The sequence below is a fragment of the Drosophila melanogaster genome, chromosome 2R (assembly GCF_000001215.4).
Source record: "Drosophila melanogaster chromosome 2R".
In the NCBI taxonomy this organism is placed as follows: Eukaryota; Metazoa; Arthropoda; class Insecta; order Diptera; family Drosophilidae; genus Drosophila; species Drosophila melanogaster.
The window spans coordinates 22934502-22949969 of record NT_033778.4 but is presented as its reverse complement, the minus strand read 5'-3'; the positions used below and the strand labels follow the sequence as shown (position 1 = coordinate 22949969).

Here is a 15468-nt window from a genome sequence, read left to right as displayed (position 1 = left end):
TGTAACGAGCATGAAACAAGCAAAAATAACATAGGGTCGGCCATTCCCATTCGTCGCCCACCATCCATCCGTACGATCCCTTTTAGCCAGCTGAAATATAAATGTTAATCCTGGCGGCGTCAATTGCAAAACGTTCAACGTTGTTGACAGCCAACGGATTCACACAACCCAAGACCAGGACCTGTACCAGGCACAGGATTCGGCAAAAAGGATACAGGACGAGGCAAAAACTCAAACACAACGAGCTGCACGGCGACAAAGCTATGGCAATATCCGGTTCCGGTGAAAATTTCCACATGATCATCATACTTCATTATACTATAATTCAACTTATTTGTGTGCTTCGGAAATGGCGAATTGATACATTTGGGAAATGTTCTTGATAGTATTATGCATGTCTTCTAAATAAAGATATGAACCATAAAAAAAATATGTAAAAACATACTGTACCGCTCATAACTGCCCATAAATTGGGTACAAATTTTTCTCTCTGTGGTATTCTTGGGCCGGGCCAGTGTGTCAACGGGTTTTTAATTGATTTTCATGGCTGCAGTTTTTGATTGTGCTGATTGACGCATCAAATGAAGTGACTTCGTCCGGGCGAAAGGACAACGGGGTAGCCAGTACCAAGGACCTACGGTCATGTGTCTGGGCCATATCAGTGACGAGACAAACAGCACTGAGTCCGTTGTCCGTTGTCCGGAGAAGAGCACAGGGCACCAATGCCCGGGCAGTAATTAAATTTGTCAGCCGGGCCAAACGTTCAGCACTTTTCGACCTACCAACTGCACAACGTTGCGTATGCGTGATGCGTTGAGCTGCAAAGGAGTTTGTGTGTGCGGCAAGGTGATGGATGGTGGTGGCGGGGGGGGCGGTGGGCTTATTGCATTTTAATCAGTGCATTCAGTAAACGCATTGTTTATCCTCACGGCTGCCTTCTCTATTTGTCGGCGAATATGAATAAATGAACGAATGACTCGATGTATCAATGATTCAGTGATTGAATGCAGGACACAAATGAATGAGCTTTGGCCACTAATGACCAGCCTCTGACGTCATTACTGTTTACTGTCCAAAGTCGGCGGTGGGAGAGCCAGAAGGAAATCTCTGAAATCGGAGACTCATTATGAGCGCACATTAAGCGTAAAAAATTAATGAGCAAGTTGCGTCAACAATGAGCTAGGATATCCTGTAAGTATATATATACGTGTGTGTGTGCTGCAGGGAATCCAAGGTGCGTCCTCTGCCAACTGCATCATCCTCTGTACAGCCCGGCTTCAGTTTCATAATGGTGGGAAAAAAGGAACAGAATATAAACGCACCCACACATAAGGAACAGACGGAAAATGAGGAAGGAAATCTCCAATAGAAGAAGCCAGGCCAGAAATCCAAGCAGCAGGTGCTGGCGAAAGGGAAGGGTGGGGCGGCAGGTGCCCCCGAAGGAGCAGCCGCCCTGATAGGATGTCGACTTGAATGGCCGCAATGGCATTGGGTTTCGGTTAACGGTAATAGACGTGAGGCACTCGCCCAGGTCCTTGGAAAAAGCACGCCGAAAGCAGAGACCTCCAACGCAAATTTCCACAGGGGGGAAAATGCGAGGGCGAATTCCAGCTGATGCGAAAATTGAGATGAGGGAATTAACAGGATGCTCGTCATTTCTTATCCGTTGCATCTTTGAGCTGTTTGGGATTCTTTAGAACATTTCCCAGCAACTCTTAATGTATTTATTTATATTTGCTTCTTTTCGATATGGGTATCAATTAGGAATACTCTTTGGTAGTATTTTCTTTAACGCAATCCAATGTGGAAGCTCTGAGTTCTGATGTATTTAGGGTTTTGTAAATAAGATATTATTAGTAAAAACTAAAAGTGGTATAGTATCATCAATCAATTTTAATAAATCGTACATATTTTGCCATGATTCCTTTGCTCGGATATAAGAAGTATAACCAAGACCCTTGCATCCCCTGGCAAACGCCTCTGTCTTGGCAGCCTCCGTTGGCACAAAGTCTACAACGTCGTTTACTTTGCCTAACAATATTTAGTTTGGCAACAAAAGTCGCAGGCCCATACCCCAAAGGACCAACACTCGCAGTGCCGCAAGGTGGGCTGGGGAAACTTGGGCTCCCGCCTCCATGCCATTCCTCTAACAACTCATTTGGCACTCATCAGTAGGTCAGGGCATTGTTAATGCGACATATCCTTGAAATCCAGGACGAGATCCGTTTAAATTGTGCAGCTTTCCTTCGGTCGAACTACGGGTCTGCTACTTGGTCTCCGCCTCCAACTCAGTTCCCATCTCCATCTCCATCTCCGTCTCCGGCTTATTCGGCATGCTTGTCACGTTGTCCGGCGCTGAAAGGAGACACCAAACGGGGGCCAGGCCAGAAGTTTTTTCCCTGCGTGCCCGGTCGGATTGGTAGCTTCGGAGTAAAAGGATGTGAGGATGGGGCTCGGACTGGGGCTGCTGAATATCTGCGTGCGTGTCTCCTGCTCTTTGTTGGTAATTACCTCAAGTTGGTCATTTGATGATGCGCAAATCCCGTCGAGCTGGCCGGAGCATTGAGCTGTGATTGCGGACGCAGGTGGAGTGTCCACCCCCTCAGTGGCTACGGGAAGGATGGGCTACGTCCTGAATCCACAGGTGTGTGTGTGTGGCCCCAAGGCTAATTGCCGTTAAGTGCTTGGGCAATCCTCAAACGTTTGATATTTTCAACATAAATAATCCCAGTCAGTTTGGTATTCGTCTGGGGATTCGATTCTCACAGAGCTTTAAACCATTTGATCGGAATGTGGAGGCCATGAGCATTTAGAATTGATGACGAATGTGGGTAGGTTTAGGTTACTCATCGGTTTACAAACGCCTAATAAATTGGAGTAAAATCTTGAAGTCTTTAATGAGAATACGTAGAGGTATTCATTTTCCATTTGCGTTGGTCTGCAGAAACTGAAGTACTCGTATATCGTGCGGCTCCTGTTTAGAAGCCGTAGAATAGTGTGTGGATTGGAGGAAGCCCGTCGGGGATTTGGCCACCACCGCATGGTCAAAGTGCTTTCGGTCGCTTGGACCACTTAAGCACAGCGCTTTGGCCATGCTGGCTATGGTCACAGCCCCCGGAATACCCAGCCCCCATGGTCCGCCCCATTGGGGTTGCTTTTTTGGCGGCAGCACGTGCAGGTGGAGCAGAGGCAGAGCTCCTGGTGGCGCCGCTGCATCACGACGCCATGACATGGATGCGGACTAGCTGAAATGCAGCTAACGAACCGCAATTGCGGTCACATTTCATGAGAGCGCGCACGCCGCCCGCTGGACACTAAAACACGCCCCAGGCGAACTCACACACTCACAAACACACACACACACACACACACAGACACTCGAATGGACGAAGGACGAAACACAGGACGACTGATTCAATTTGCAGCCAGCGACAGGCTTTTAGTGCTCTCTCCCCAGTGCAGCCAGTCTGTCAGTCCACCCATATCCTGACCACCCATCCTCCTCCTCCTCCTGCGCTTTGAGCGCCTGTGGATATCATCAAAAATTAGCTTGTTTGACGGGACGGCTAGTGAGGTGGCATCACGGAGCTGTTGGCCGGGCTGGTCGCCCCAATGAGCTCATGTGGCATTTTAATGCATGTGCACGAACTCCGCTGGAAAGGTCAGTCCTGGGCAAAGTTCACGGAGCAACAGGTGCATGACTGTCCAATTAACTCGACTGAATTTAAAATGAGCTCAATGAAGCACTGGGGAGCAAAATAAAGAATGTCCCAATTATCTGAAGAATGACTGTGTAAACTGCATGTGGGTCATTAGCTAATTAACACAGCTATTTCGTTGAACATCGCGTAAATTTGCCTTCCTTTTTATTTATTTAAAACAAACAGGGAACAGGGAACTGCACTTTTAGCTTTTGAATATCCCAGCCGATCAATCTTAAAATGAAATAATAATCAACTGTAAAAAATAACTCTTATATTCCCCACTAAACAAGTTTTCTTCCTTAAACGGGTAGCACAGTGAAACCAAATTTAATGTGGAGTTCATCCTCTCGCCCGAGTTTCCTTCTGTTTTTTATACTAACTGCCTCATCACACTAAACATAATGAGCAAATTAGGCGATGGTTGGCAGGAGGTGGCAGTGGAAAGGGGGGGGAAACTATTTGGGAGGCAGCTGAGAGGGACATCACATTCAAAAAGATGCTGCAATAATTATGCAAATTTCAATTTGCTCCGTCTAGCCGGGACACGAACCTGCAGGAGCAGCATTGCCACCTTTGGACGGCCGAGAAAACAATTTGCAGACGGCGTCGCTCTTTGAGAAACGTGCGAAAGGACCAAGTCGTGACTCCGCACCTCCACTGACCCTTGACTCCCACGCAACTGCCCCAAGCCAACGGATAGCCACCGCCCACACAAACGTAAGCGCATTTTAATGATCTCATTTATGCTAATCTGCAACGCTTGAATCTGTTCACGCACACAGACAGACGAAACCACAAGGGGTGTGTCGGGTGGGTGCCACCGGCTGGTAATGCTAATGAAGTCTAATTGAATTTCGGACACTTGACACGTCCCACAATCTCTGATCTCTTGTTGACGCGCTGCCAAGGACATATGTTGCATAAAGCACAGAGTTTAAACCAGCTATTAAATGACTAGAGAGCAACAAAGGATATCGATATTAATCATCAGCATGAAGTCGTCATAAATATACCGATGGTTATGATAGTTATCTATTAAAAAGATCCATTTTTAGGTTTAAGATTGCAGATACTCACATCCTTGTAATGAAATCTATTGCCTACTTCGAGGCGTCTTTAGGCGCTTGTGGCGCTAAGCAGGAACATTTATTGACTATCGCGCTGGTTACAGTCGGAAATCAGAGTTAACAACATTGGCAATCCACTGTGTGTGTTCCATAACATTTGTGAAGACTTCAATGTCATTGTGCGAATAACTGGAGATGCCGAACAGGATGAGCCACTCCTTTCCCGAATACATCATCCTTAGACCCAAAATGCCGCCACGTGTTGCGTTTTTCTGAACCGTTTCGGGAGGAACTACCACACAAAGTTGATTTGGTTCTATAGTTTTTAGAAGCCTGTTTGTGCATATTCTGGGATCTGCAAGTGCATCGATTTTCCTTACAACTTGTATGCGATTTGCAGTTTGCACATAGTCAAATGAAATTGGCGGACTAGACTTAGCCAATTCCTGTTGATTTTCTTTCAACAGCATACATATTGGCCTCAAGTGGCCTGCAGAAGAGAAACCCAAATATGAAAGTGTCGGTTGAAAAGTTTATGAATGACTTACCCATGGCCACCCTTTGATGAACTCTGAGCAATGCTATGTCATTTTTGTAATCTTCAGAAAACTCTGGGTGCTTAAAGACCGATTGAACACTGAATTCGTCGTATGACCTTAGGGTTCCCGGCAGACCAACGTATCTGTTCATGTAATTTGGATTATTTTTTAAAAAAATTGGTAATTTACAAAATGTTAAGCCTACTTACAGAGACTCAGCACTTTCCGGTAAGTCCTTGGCATTAGTGATGACGAATCCTATGGGGCAAATTGGGTTTTATCATATATATATCCGCTAAATACGATACAAATACGTACTGTGGGTGATAAACCAGCCCTGGCCTATGTAATTAGGTCCATAAATACGAGCTCGTAGTTTCGATTGCAAGCTATTGCCCCTACAGTTCTTAAACAGCAAAATATTCTTGCCCATCCGAGACAGTGAGTGTTTCAGATGTTGGTTTACTTCTGGCGTTGCAACCGCACGGCTATCTGTGCCATCATATTGCTGCACCACTGTCTCAATCCAGCCGACACATTCTGCTACATCGATATATATTGCCGGCTCAGAACACCAACTTCTTCCATTGACATAGCCTCGGATGCCGAACAGCATTTCTCTGACTATATTTGAACCTTGAATTATGGGTTGAGTCAAGGCACTTCCAGAATCGATGAAGCAGGAGTTATTTCTTTGCAGCGAAGCAGCACAAATTTCTTTAGGAGTAACATTTCCGCTCAAGTTCAATTTGCAACGATCGCGACTCAATTGGCTAAGAACGATGGTTTGAGGATTTTTGTTTTTTGAAAGCCAGGCAGAAGTTGTGAAATTTTGCAATATCTTTACCATATCCAAAGTATTCGTATTTAAAGCAATGCAGATGGGGTATACAAAGTCTATACAAAGGAGAACCCTTTTTAATATCTTCTGTTGACCGATACATTTGTTCACATACCATTGTAATCGACGCTTTGTGAGAGCTTAAGCAGCCCTATATCACGTTGGAGACGTTTTCCGGAGTGTGAGGGAATCACTACGTTACTGACCGTATACCAATGTGGCGATTTGGTTGCATTGCTTACTCCAAGTTGCACAAACCTATACAAACAATTACAAATAAATATATCTATTATCTTTTTTAAGGCTACCTACAGTTTTCCGTGAACATCAATGCATTGGGCAGCAGATAAGACGAACTCTAAAATTGATCCACATATTATAAGCTGAAAGTCGTGCTTCTATTGAAATACGAACGTTTGCTAATCAGTGAGCCACTACAAAGAACATGGGTGCCATTACTTATGTGTGCCAACCAGCCAGCCTGTGGTTGTCGAAGTTTCGTAATAGATTGGTTTGATATCGGAGCCCCACAGTAATCGTCCAAAAACTTCGAATTCACATGGCTTTGGAGCACGGTTAGCATTAAAAGCCACGCAAATAATGTCTGCATTTCGCAAGTGGCAAAACTCAAATGAAACGTCAACTGAGAAATCAACTCTTATCAGTATATGTGCCACATACATATGTGTATAAAAGAGTGCCATAACATTTGTTGCTTTCGGGGGATCATCATAATATTATAATCAGATTTTGTATTTAGGAATTTGTTCAACATATTTTTAAAACCATATTGCCATTAAAATTTGTATGGGCATAATCTCTGTATTTCTCTGTAGAAATATATATTTCCTGTTACTAAACATGGGGTTGTACGCAAATGTGTTGTATAATATAACTGTTTGTTCAGACCATTTGATAGCTATCAAATATATTCACTCAAATCCCCATTTAAATCGCACTTAAAGCGATTCCGGGAATTGACCCATTGAATGCATTCACGTGACCAGTATCCGTATCCGTATCTGAACGAGTATCTCTATCTGTGCAGCTCCATCTCGACGGATTCCAGCTGCTGTCCGGCGGAGTCAACATTTGCGTTTTTGCGGTGCGGCGAGCATAAAATTTCCTATGCATTCAGACCGCATTGAAATTTTCTCGTAATATTTGATTTGATTTTTAAACAAAACGCTGCCCACGCCCAGTTAGAGTGCGACAGAGTGGGCACTGTCAAGTGACGAACGCTCGTCGGGCTGATATATTGACAGGGGACTGGGGATTGGGTACTGATGGTTGGGGGCGCTGGGCTTGGGCATTCCGCTTTTATTAGCATGCCAGTGTAGCAACAACAAATCAGAATTATTTGACAACGCAGCTAATTTACATGAGCGTGCAAGGGCGATTCAATGGGGGGGGGGGGGGTTTTGTTGTCGGTAGTTTGGTCAGTGAGGAGCTGATGCTCGTATCTCACATCCCGACAGCATGCGGCTGTGTCTGCGGCTTCTTTCTGCGGCGTGGTCAGGATGGGATCTGGACCTGAAACTGGTATTAAACTGGAACTGACTCTGTCCATGGCCTCGTTGCCGAATCGTCGAACAGGATTTTAACTGGGCAAAAAGTTTAAACCGATTTCGACTTGCGTTCAATTTTATTTAATTACTTTGACGTAAATTTCGATACTTTATCACCGATGCGGGAGGAGTGCATGTACATACATACATGCATGTATGTAAGTGTTAACCCTCTGCCAGCCATTAACGGAATTTACCTTCAAGGCTGGGAGTTTCAAATTCAAACGCATACGATGCACTATGCCAATGAAAGTTATTGTACAAATCCTACTTTATATTCAGGTTTTGTTTACAAAAAATTCCCACACATTTACATTTTTTCGCGTAAATATGAATATTTAACGAGGAAATAAACAATTTATTACTGTCTTGAAAGTGAAAAATTCTCTGTTATATGTAGCTAAAGTCAAGCTCAAAAGCTTTCTTATCATGCCTTTTAAGTACACAGAAAGAAGCGAAGAGATACTTCAACTTTAAGATCAATAATAATATTATACATTGTATTATATAAAGATAGATGAAGATGTCAATTTTTGGTTTGTCTAAAATGGAAAAGTAATTTGTATTTTTCTGTGTGTATTTTTGGATGAAGTAAAGAGTGAGAGTCTGTAGACGGAATCAGCATCACCATTAGGTTCGGTTTGGAACAAAAGAGAGAGTGATTGGGGCGAAGCGCCCGATCAGCGAAAGCGTGACAAAGAAAAGCCCCTCCAGACACGCGATAATAACATATGTATTCGTACATGCTGTGGGAGTTTACACAGTTCCGATATGGATCCGAGTATACATACATATATCTATGTATATACATATGTACATATGTATGCAAATTGGACAACCGGCACAGATAGTGTTCGGCGATAACAGGGCTGATTCCTATCTAAACTGTAACAGGTGCCCAGCAGACTCGAGAAACGCGATCCCCGCTCGGTCCCGAGATAAAATTGATTGATAAGGGGGGTTTTGGGTGTGTGTGATGAGGGAGGAGGGGGTGGGGGGAATGGGTCGGTGGTGGGGTTCGGGAAGAACACAAAGCTCAAAAAGAGAGCTTCATACGGTGCAGGAAAGCTTCGTCACACAGTCAGTTCTGTGGTTCTTGCTCTCTTCGCGGCTCGAGTTTCAATTTAGTCAATTTACCGTTACCGTTACACTTGCACTCGATGAGCACCGCCGAACGAACAGCTGAAGGGGATCGCGACTACGATCGGTGTCGCGAGCCATGGAGCAGCCGAAGCGGGAGCCGCAGCCGAGCGACCTCCATTGGATCATCCTGGCTGCACGACGAGCTTGTAAGTTGGGGGGCCTCAGTTGTGGCTGGACCGCCGGTCGCGATCGATCTCTCTCCCGCTCCCGTTAGTCGTGCTTTCTCTCGCTGCTTCGATCAGCGGGAACTCTCCCCACCCACGCCATGTGTTTTTGTTGTGAATGAAATCCCCCGTTCACTGTTGTTATAACTGTTACTTTCCACCCTCTATCACCCACTAACGCCCATCGTTCTTTGTCTGTCATGCATCGACATAATGCGGAGAGTTCTTTTTGTTTCATCAATCGCATCAACGGGAATACCAATGATGAACTGCAGCAGCCGGGAGAACATGAGCCCACTTCCGCTCTGCTGGACTACTGTAAACGGAAGGTGGGTGTGGTGTCATCATTGATCACCAATTACCTAACACTCATGTCGTGGGAACTGACCAACCAAACAATGTCTCGCCATACAGTTCCTCCGTCCATATGTGGCCATCCTGACCCTGGTGGGCCTCAATCCCATCTCCACGGACATGACCAGCATCCGTGCCTGCTGCAGCTACGTCCAGGCGCTGATGGTGCTCTTCGTCCTGCTTGTAGGATACCTCTTGCGGTATATTTGCGGATACAGGTGCGCTTAAATTAATAACAGTGATTCACTAAAAACGAAAACTTTCGAATAGTAATTTATCGCATCATGTAAACTTAATTGCATTCATATACACATATGTACATATGTACAAATGTATGTTTTCTTATCAATTGGTTTATTTACGGGAAATCCATTCCCAGCGTTAAACAATGAATGTTTATTATTGGCTATGTTGAGGCAAAGCCTTTCTACTAGTCATAACAATTAAGAAATATTTATTTTTTAGCAGTAAGGTTTTTTTTTGGTTTATTTTGTAAGATTTTTCGTTATAGACCACAACCTATACTTTCAGGGGCGATCGCGGCTTCACCAGCTATCGGGATATTAGACCCATAACCAATGGTACAGATGGCGGAGCTACGACCCCGAACACCATAGGAGAACTTCTGTTTGGGTTCATAGTGCCCAGTGGCTTTAACCTCTTGGCCTTCGTGTCGGCAGTGTTGGTATGCAAGGTGATCGACCACGAGCAGCTGCAAAACCTCATCGAGAGGGTTTTCCTGATGTCTGCCAAGCCGAAGAGGCTCTGCCGAATGCTGTGGCTTTTTCTGGCCATTGCACTGGCCCTGCTGATTTTGCTATTCGGCTACGCCTGTTGTGTGGTGATGATGCAGCCCAGCCAGATCGTCAAGGTGTCCTGGCTAGCGGAAATCCTAAGCGACTGGGAGATGTGGCTGCGAGTGGGTCTCTTGTTCACCATACTGCTGCAGGATCTGGTGGAGATTATCATACTGAGCAACTACTACATCGAGTGTTATTTGCTAAGGATGCATCTGGAAACGCTGTCGCACAAGCTGCTTATGCACTCCATCGACTCGCTCGATTGGATGAGGGAAGTCCTCGAATTCCGCAAGCTGCTGGAGCGCTTGAATCAGCACGTGTCTATTCCAGTGTGCTTCCTGATTGTAATGAATCTGGCGTACGCCTTCGCGGGATTGGTGTACCTATTTAAGGACTTTGATTTCCACTACTGCGCCCTGAAGCTCGTCCTGCTAAATATTGCGAACGTGATGCTGTGGCTATTTTTGGGATTGCTGCCCTTTTTCGTGGCATCATCGGTGACTCGAGTGTGCCAGAATGCTCAAGCTAATGGACACCAGATACGGGTTCGTCCATTTGTTTACCACAATACCTCAGCGGAAGATCTCAACTCGACGTTGCTGTTCGCCGCCTCGCTGGACATGTCCGCCAAACTCTTTCGAATGCCCATCCAGCCAAACTACTTGTGCTTCGCCATCCTTGTGGTGGTCATTGTGATTCTCACGCTGGGCATGTGCCTAAATCTCACAGCACTGGGGAAAATATAATATAACTCGTTGTCATTTGTCTATAAAAATTAAGAATTATAGTATTGTCTAGATTACAACTTGGCGACCTGACTCTTTGGCTGCTAAGCTATTTATTTACAGTTTATGGCTGCCGTCTACGAATTAGCTACTTATTGGTACTCTAAAGTATAGTCTCAGTTGCGGTCTCGACGTCTCAGCCTACGAGTATGCACTTTGGTTTCAGATCGTGTGTGTCTCTTTCACACGAGTCCTTTGAGCTGCATGTAATCCGATCACGTCACCAGCCCAGCCACGGCGGATGATTAATCTTAGATGGCGGGGTAAAGGTGAGGTTGACCGGTATGTTGATCAGGGCGTGCACCCTCTTCAGCCGCTGCAGCGTCGACCGGATGATGACGCCATTCTTCCCGAGAAGAAAGCCGGCCGGTATGTTGGCGTCCTGTTGGGAGTTGTCATGTATCATCTCGATGTAGTGCTCAAACTCTGGAGAGCTGGGATTGTACTCAGTGATGATTGCAGCCAATGCGCCAGCTGCCTCCGCTCGAAGTGTCTTCGTGAGGAAGGAACACTCCCTGAAAAATGACATTGTTAGTTTACGAAGACAAGAATCAATATCTATCTATATCTGATATGAAATATCTATATCGCTTTCCCGTATCGATCTTTTGTATTCCTATTGTAAAGAAAGGTTTCATTCGGAAAATTGATAGATTTTGTTAATAAGACTTTAAACGGACACTCCGGACGCACGTAACCAGGTTCTGACATTTGTGATAAGAAGCATGGAACTATGGCTACAGTTCGTCTATGGTTCGTCTAAGACCACTGATAAAAAGTGGCCGTGGCTATGACCATCTTTCAATAGCTAAGATAAGCTTTGTAGGGGTTCTTAAGGCTCTCACCCTCGATCAATGAGTGCGACGCCCCCATTCAGATCTCTGGCGTTCCGGATCTCCTGGCAGGCGCCGGGGGGATCTGTAATCACTAGCGGCACACCCTCCAGTCGCTCCGAGAAGGCGGATCCAAAGTCCTTGGCCGGGCGCAGCCGGTACGTGTATTCCAGTTCCGAGGGGGACAGGATTTCAAAAAACACGTCACCCGCTATTATGTCCTGCGTTGTGATCGGTATCGATATCGTGGTGCTGGCTCTGATGGATCGGCTCAAAGTGGCGGCAAGCACTAACCAGGCGATTAGCATTTTGGCCACGCACGCATAACTAATATAAATGTTTGTTGCAAAAAAAAACAAACTAATTCTTATGGCGTTAGGGATGAACCGACGGCAGGCAGTGCCGCTCTGTCGATACTATCGACCGTTCACAATACCTATTGGTATCGACGAGGGCATTAAAAGATATTTTATTAAAATAGTAAATTAATATATAGTAAATTAATATAGTTAATAAATAGTAAAGTAAATTATTATGACTTTATCTAATTTATAGCTTTTGAGGTAAATATTATTCATAATTCCTTTTCTCTGCAAATACTGATAAGCAGGAATACCCTTTTCATATAGTAATCGATGTCACCCAGATTTCAAAAAATCGTGCTGCCCAATATTTGGGATAATATAACAATAATATAAGTGTACTCAGCGTATTATTTGTGAAAGTCCTTAAAAATGTACACCACTATGAAATATCGATTTTTTGACAAAGCCAGGTTCTTTTGATAAATCGTTTTATATATATGCACATAAAATATTTTATTAGTTGTTACGTAATCTGAGTGCTTTTCTATTATTAGAGTATTACGTTTTCTCTTATGAAGTCTTCAGTTAGCTATTCTTTGCTAAGCACCCCTAATGTGTCAATCGATATCAATTTCTGCAAATAGCCAATTTCAAAAAGGTGAACGTATGTTGTGTCCAAACAATTAAAATAAAACAATTATTTGAATGGACTTCCTTATAAATTTAAAGATATATATTTCGATAGCCCTTTGCCAGGGGTACTCCTAACGACTGAGCCGATAAGTTGCAGTCCATCACCACGGACACACTGGTTACGTGTGGTTATAAAGTGGCAAAATCGAGTTCGCAAAATTGGGTTATGTAGTGCCTCCTAAATATGGAGGACACGAGACAAAAGCTAAACACGCCAAGTGAGAAAGCAAAATGGAAATGTAGATTCTGTGAGACAAAGCACGCCGAGTGGAAGTAGTACGACACCAGCACACTACACAATTCCAGACTGACATTTCGCCTCACCATCGCATATCCTCGAACCAATGTGCACCGCGTGGAGGGTCAGTGTTGTATTCAAGCGTAGCCGAAGCAACTCTGGCGAGTAGTCGATACCACAGCAAATCGGTACTCATTCGCTCAGCGGCAGCCATTTTAACTTTTGGCGTCGAAAATACGGCGAGGAAATCTGAGGAAGCCGGAGATCCTGTTGGTCTGTGTGATTTTTTCGCATCCAGCGCAAGCAGTGTGTAGTGCTCGAGGGCCCGTGGTTACCAGTGAGTGTGTGAGGAAGTTGAGAAGTTGAGTTTAAGAAGCGGAGTCGGATTTGCGGATCAGTAGTCTAACCAAAACCGAAGCAAAGATGTCGATGTCTGCCACGTGCTACAAGTGCAACCGGCCGGGCCACTTTGCCCGGGACTGCAGTCTCGGCGGCGGCGGAGGTCCGGGCGGCGTTGGAGGAGGCGGTGGTGGCGGCGGCGGCGGTATGCGCGGCAACGATGGCGGCGGCATGCGTCGCAACCGCGAGAAGTGCTACAAATGCAACCAATTTGGGCACTTCGCACGTGCCTGCCCTGAGGAGGCCGAGCGCTGCTACCGCTGCAACGGCATCGGGCACATCTCGAAGGACTGCACCCAGGCGGACAACCCGACCTGCTACCGTTGCAACAAGACCGGACACTGGGTGCGCAACTGCCCAGAGGCCGTCAACGAACGTGGACCGACCAATGTGTCGTGCTACAAGTGCAACCGCACCGGACACATCTCCAAGAACTGCCCGGAGACCTCGAAGACTTGCTACGGCTGCGGCAAGAGCGGACATCTGAGGCGCGAGTGCGACGAGAAGGGCGGACGGAACTAGGCGCCACCACCCACCCGTGGCACCTCATAAATGTAATCATCGAAGGAGGAATATGAGTAATAATTCAACACACGAAGAACAACCAGAAGAAAAGATGAGAACGAAAAAAAATGAAAAAAAAACGAAAAATCAATTTGCTACAACATTCACAAAGCCAGCCAACAGCAACAACATCTAGAAGCGATAGCAGCAGCACCCAAGTCAAGATCAACCCCTTCAAAATAAAGAACCCACAACCACATCCACATCCCTCCATTAACACATGCAGCATATGAATCCATAATCCTGAACATCATCCAGTAACCATCGCTGATTCCAAAAGCCGAGCCTGCAGCGCGGTGCCAACGTCCCGAGAACTGAAAGAAGACAAGAAGTATTGGCTTTCCGAGGGAAAGCCGCCAGAAAAGGAATCACGGAGGAGGAAGAGGGCAAAGGCTCCTCGAGCGGGGGTCGGAGGAGCAGAACCAGAAGACGATAGCCAACGGCAGCTGTGCAGCCGAGAGAGCAGATGACACCGACGACGAGGAAGAGGATGAGGTAGAAGATGAGGAAGAAGACACGACGACCCAATTTGTAAGATGAGACTAAACCACAACAGCAACAACAAAAGAAATCACCAAGCAAACCACTCTACTATAATTATACCTATATGATTATATGATTATGCTGCAAGTGTTTGAATTTACTAATTACATTATAACGAATGGAATGAAACTATATAAGATTATATAAAGAAAAATACCTTAAAGAATACTATTTAAAGCAAATGATCCTATTAGGAGTTCCACAGCCAGAAACAACCGAAAGAAAAACGTAAATAAAAATTATAAAAACCAATGAAAAAGCGAAGAATCAGGCGGCTAGAAGATCAGGCCACGTTACCACTCGACTCCACTCAACTCCACTCCATCCAGCTGCTGCCGGCGAGCCTTGGGAATTATCCAGGATCTAAGACTGTAAGACAGGATCTGTAGACAGTAACCAGTATCCCACCCCTATACCATTAACTCCATCCACATCCATACCATACCACACACCCATCAGCCAAGACGCCTGGCAAGATCTCTCAAGCGGGGTAGCATGCTATGTAGCTCATAGCTGTGGAGCCAAAGGGGGCAGCAAACAAGAACAGAGAAGCAGACAAATAACAAGAAGAGAACATCAACAATGGTAGACATACACGACGACTTTGAAAACGGAACGCAACGCTGGAGAGGATGAGCTAAGCGGTTAAAGAAGCAGACAAGCAAGCGGCACTCAGAACACTCAGTGGGCAGATGAAGAAGACAACGGCACACACACACCTTCAGTTCAGTTCAGTTGGACGGACGGGACACAAAAGATGCGAGACCGAAACCTACGTACGATGAAGGAAATGAAAATTCAAATATCACTGTGATTGTTTTTTAATTGTAAATTAAAATGCTGGAGCTGCTGATTTGAGACAAAAAAAAAAATAATCCCGCACCATGTGTTATGTCTTTGGGGTAATTCTTGCAGCGTCTTCCAGGGT

The 15468-nt window shown here is 45.3% G+C and overlaps 4 protein-coding genes and 1 non-coding gene across 9 annotated transcripts; 2 read left to right on the top strand and 3 right to left on the bottom strand.

The window, feature by feature from the left end:
- Positions 1-3027: 3027 nt before the first annotated feature.
- Positions 3028-3103, bottom strand: mir-9376 (mir-9376 stem loop). Its single transcript, NR_144663.1, has one exon. It is a non-coding gene; the product is annotated as a mir-9376 precursor RNA (primary transcript).
- Positions 3104-4822: 1719 nt separating this feature from the next.
- Positions 4823-8093, bottom strand: CG42694 (uncharacterized protein). Of its 2 annotated transcripts, none has more exons than NM_001274218.2 (7): positions 6566-8093; positions 6464-6509; positions 6267-6409; positions 5629-6207; positions 5520-5568; positions 5320-5453; positions 4823-5261 (listed from the first exon to the last, which is right to left on the bottom strand). In NM_001274218.2, the coding sequence occupies exons 1-7, from the start codon at positions 6759-6761 to the stop codon at positions 4870-4872; spliced, it is 1539 nt and encodes a 512-aa protein (NP_001261147.1). In that variant the 5' UTR covers positions 6762-8093; the 3' UTR covers positions 4823-4869. The 2 variants fall into 2 exon arrangements, with proteins under 2 accessions (NP_001261147.1, NP_001188994.1); NM_001202065.2 differs by having other exon boundaries at positions 6566-6784.
- A 707-nt stretch (positions 8094-8800) lies between these two features.
- Positions 8801-10983, top strand: GrlHz (Gustatory receptor-like Holozoa). Of its 2 annotated transcripts, NM_001274217.2 has the most exons (4): positions 8801-9008; positions 9302-9355; positions 9441-9598; positions 9912-10983. In NM_001274217.2, the coding sequence occupies exons 1-4, from the start codon at positions 8880-8882 to the stop codon at positions 10924-10926; spliced, it is 1356 nt and encodes a 451-aa protein (NP_001261146.1). In that variant the 5' UTR covers positions 8801-8879; the 3' UTR covers positions 10927-10983. The 2 variants fall into 2 exon arrangements, with proteins under 2 accessions (NP_001261146.1, NP_611741.1); NM_137897.4 differs by lacking the exon at positions 8801-9008 and having other exon boundaries at positions 9024-9355.
- On the bottom strand, positions 10945-12691 carry CG9849 (uncharacterized protein). Of its 2 annotated transcripts, NM_137896.3 has the most exons (3): positions 12666-12691; positions 11811-12234; positions 10945-11480 (listed from the first exon to the last, which is right to left on the bottom strand). In NM_137896.3, the coding sequence occupies exons 2-3, from the start codon at positions 12104-12106 to the stop codon at positions 11186-11188; spliced, it is 591 nt and encodes a 196-aa protein (NP_611740.1). In that variant the 5' UTR covers positions 12107-12234; positions 12666-12691; the 3' UTR covers positions 10945-11185. The 2 variants fall into 2 exon arrangements, with proteins under 2 accessions (NP_611740.1, NP_001188993.1); NM_001202064.2 differs by lacking the exon at positions 12666-12691 and having other exon boundaries at positions 11811-12194.
- A 201-nt stretch (positions 12692-12892) lies between these two features.
- On the top strand, positions 12893-15401 carry CNBP (CCHC-type zinc finger nucleic acid binding protein). 2 transcript variants are annotated; one of them, NM_001202063.2, is made up of 2 exons: positions 13246-14911; positions 15000-15401. In NM_001202063.2, exon 1 carries the CDS (start codon positions 13458-13460, stop codon positions 13953-13955), a length of 498 nt encoding a protein of 165 aa, NP_001188992.1. In that variant the 5' UTR covers positions 13246-13457; the 3' UTR covers positions 13956-14911; positions 15000-15401. The 2 variants fall into 2 exon arrangements, with proteins under 2 accessions (NP_611739.1, NP_001188992.1); NM_137895.3 differs by having other exon boundaries at positions 12893-15401.
- The last annotated feature ends 67 nt before the right edge of the window (positions 15402-15468 follow it).

Excerpts from the sequence above, each read along its gene's own strand:
- CG42694 (NM_001274218.2), bottom strand. The coding sequence starts at position 6,761 with ATGCAGACATTATTTGCGTGGCTTTTAATGCTAACCGTGCTCCAAAGC. Across the intron at positions 6,410-6,463 it reads ATTGATGTTCACGGAAAACT|GTTTGTGCAACTTGGAGTAA; the intron begins GTAGGTAGCCTT and ends TTGTTTGTATAG. Across the intron at positions 5,569-5,628 it reads GGGCTGGTTTATCACCCACA|GATTCGTCATCACTAATGCC; the intron begins GTACGTATTTGT and ends TTTGCCCCATAG.
- GrlHz (NM_001274217.2), top strand. The coding sequence starts at position 8,880 with ATGAGCACCGCCGAACGAACAGCTGAAGGGGATCGCGACTACGATCGG. Across the intron at positions 9,009-9,301 it reads CCTGGCTGCACGACGAGCTT|CAGCCGGGAGAACATGAGCC; the intron begins GTAAGTTGGGGG and ends GATGAACTGCAG. Across the intron at positions 9,356-9,440 it reads TGGACTACTGTAAACGGAAG|TTCCTCCGTCCATATGTGGC; the intron begins GTGGGTGTGGTG and ends CTCGCCATACAG.
- CG9849 (NM_137896.3), bottom strand. The coding sequence starts at position 12,106 with ATGCTAATCGCCTGGTTAGTGCTTGCCGCCACTTTGAGCCGATCCATC. Across the intron at positions 11,481-11,810 it reads GTCGCACTCATTGATCGAGG|GGAGTGTTCCTTCCTCACGA; the intron begins GTGAGAGCCTTA and ends GTCATTTTTCAG.
- CNBP (NM_137895.3), top strand. The coding sequence starts at position 13,458 with ATGTCGATGTCTGCCACGTGCTACAAGTGCAACCGGCCGGGCCACTTT.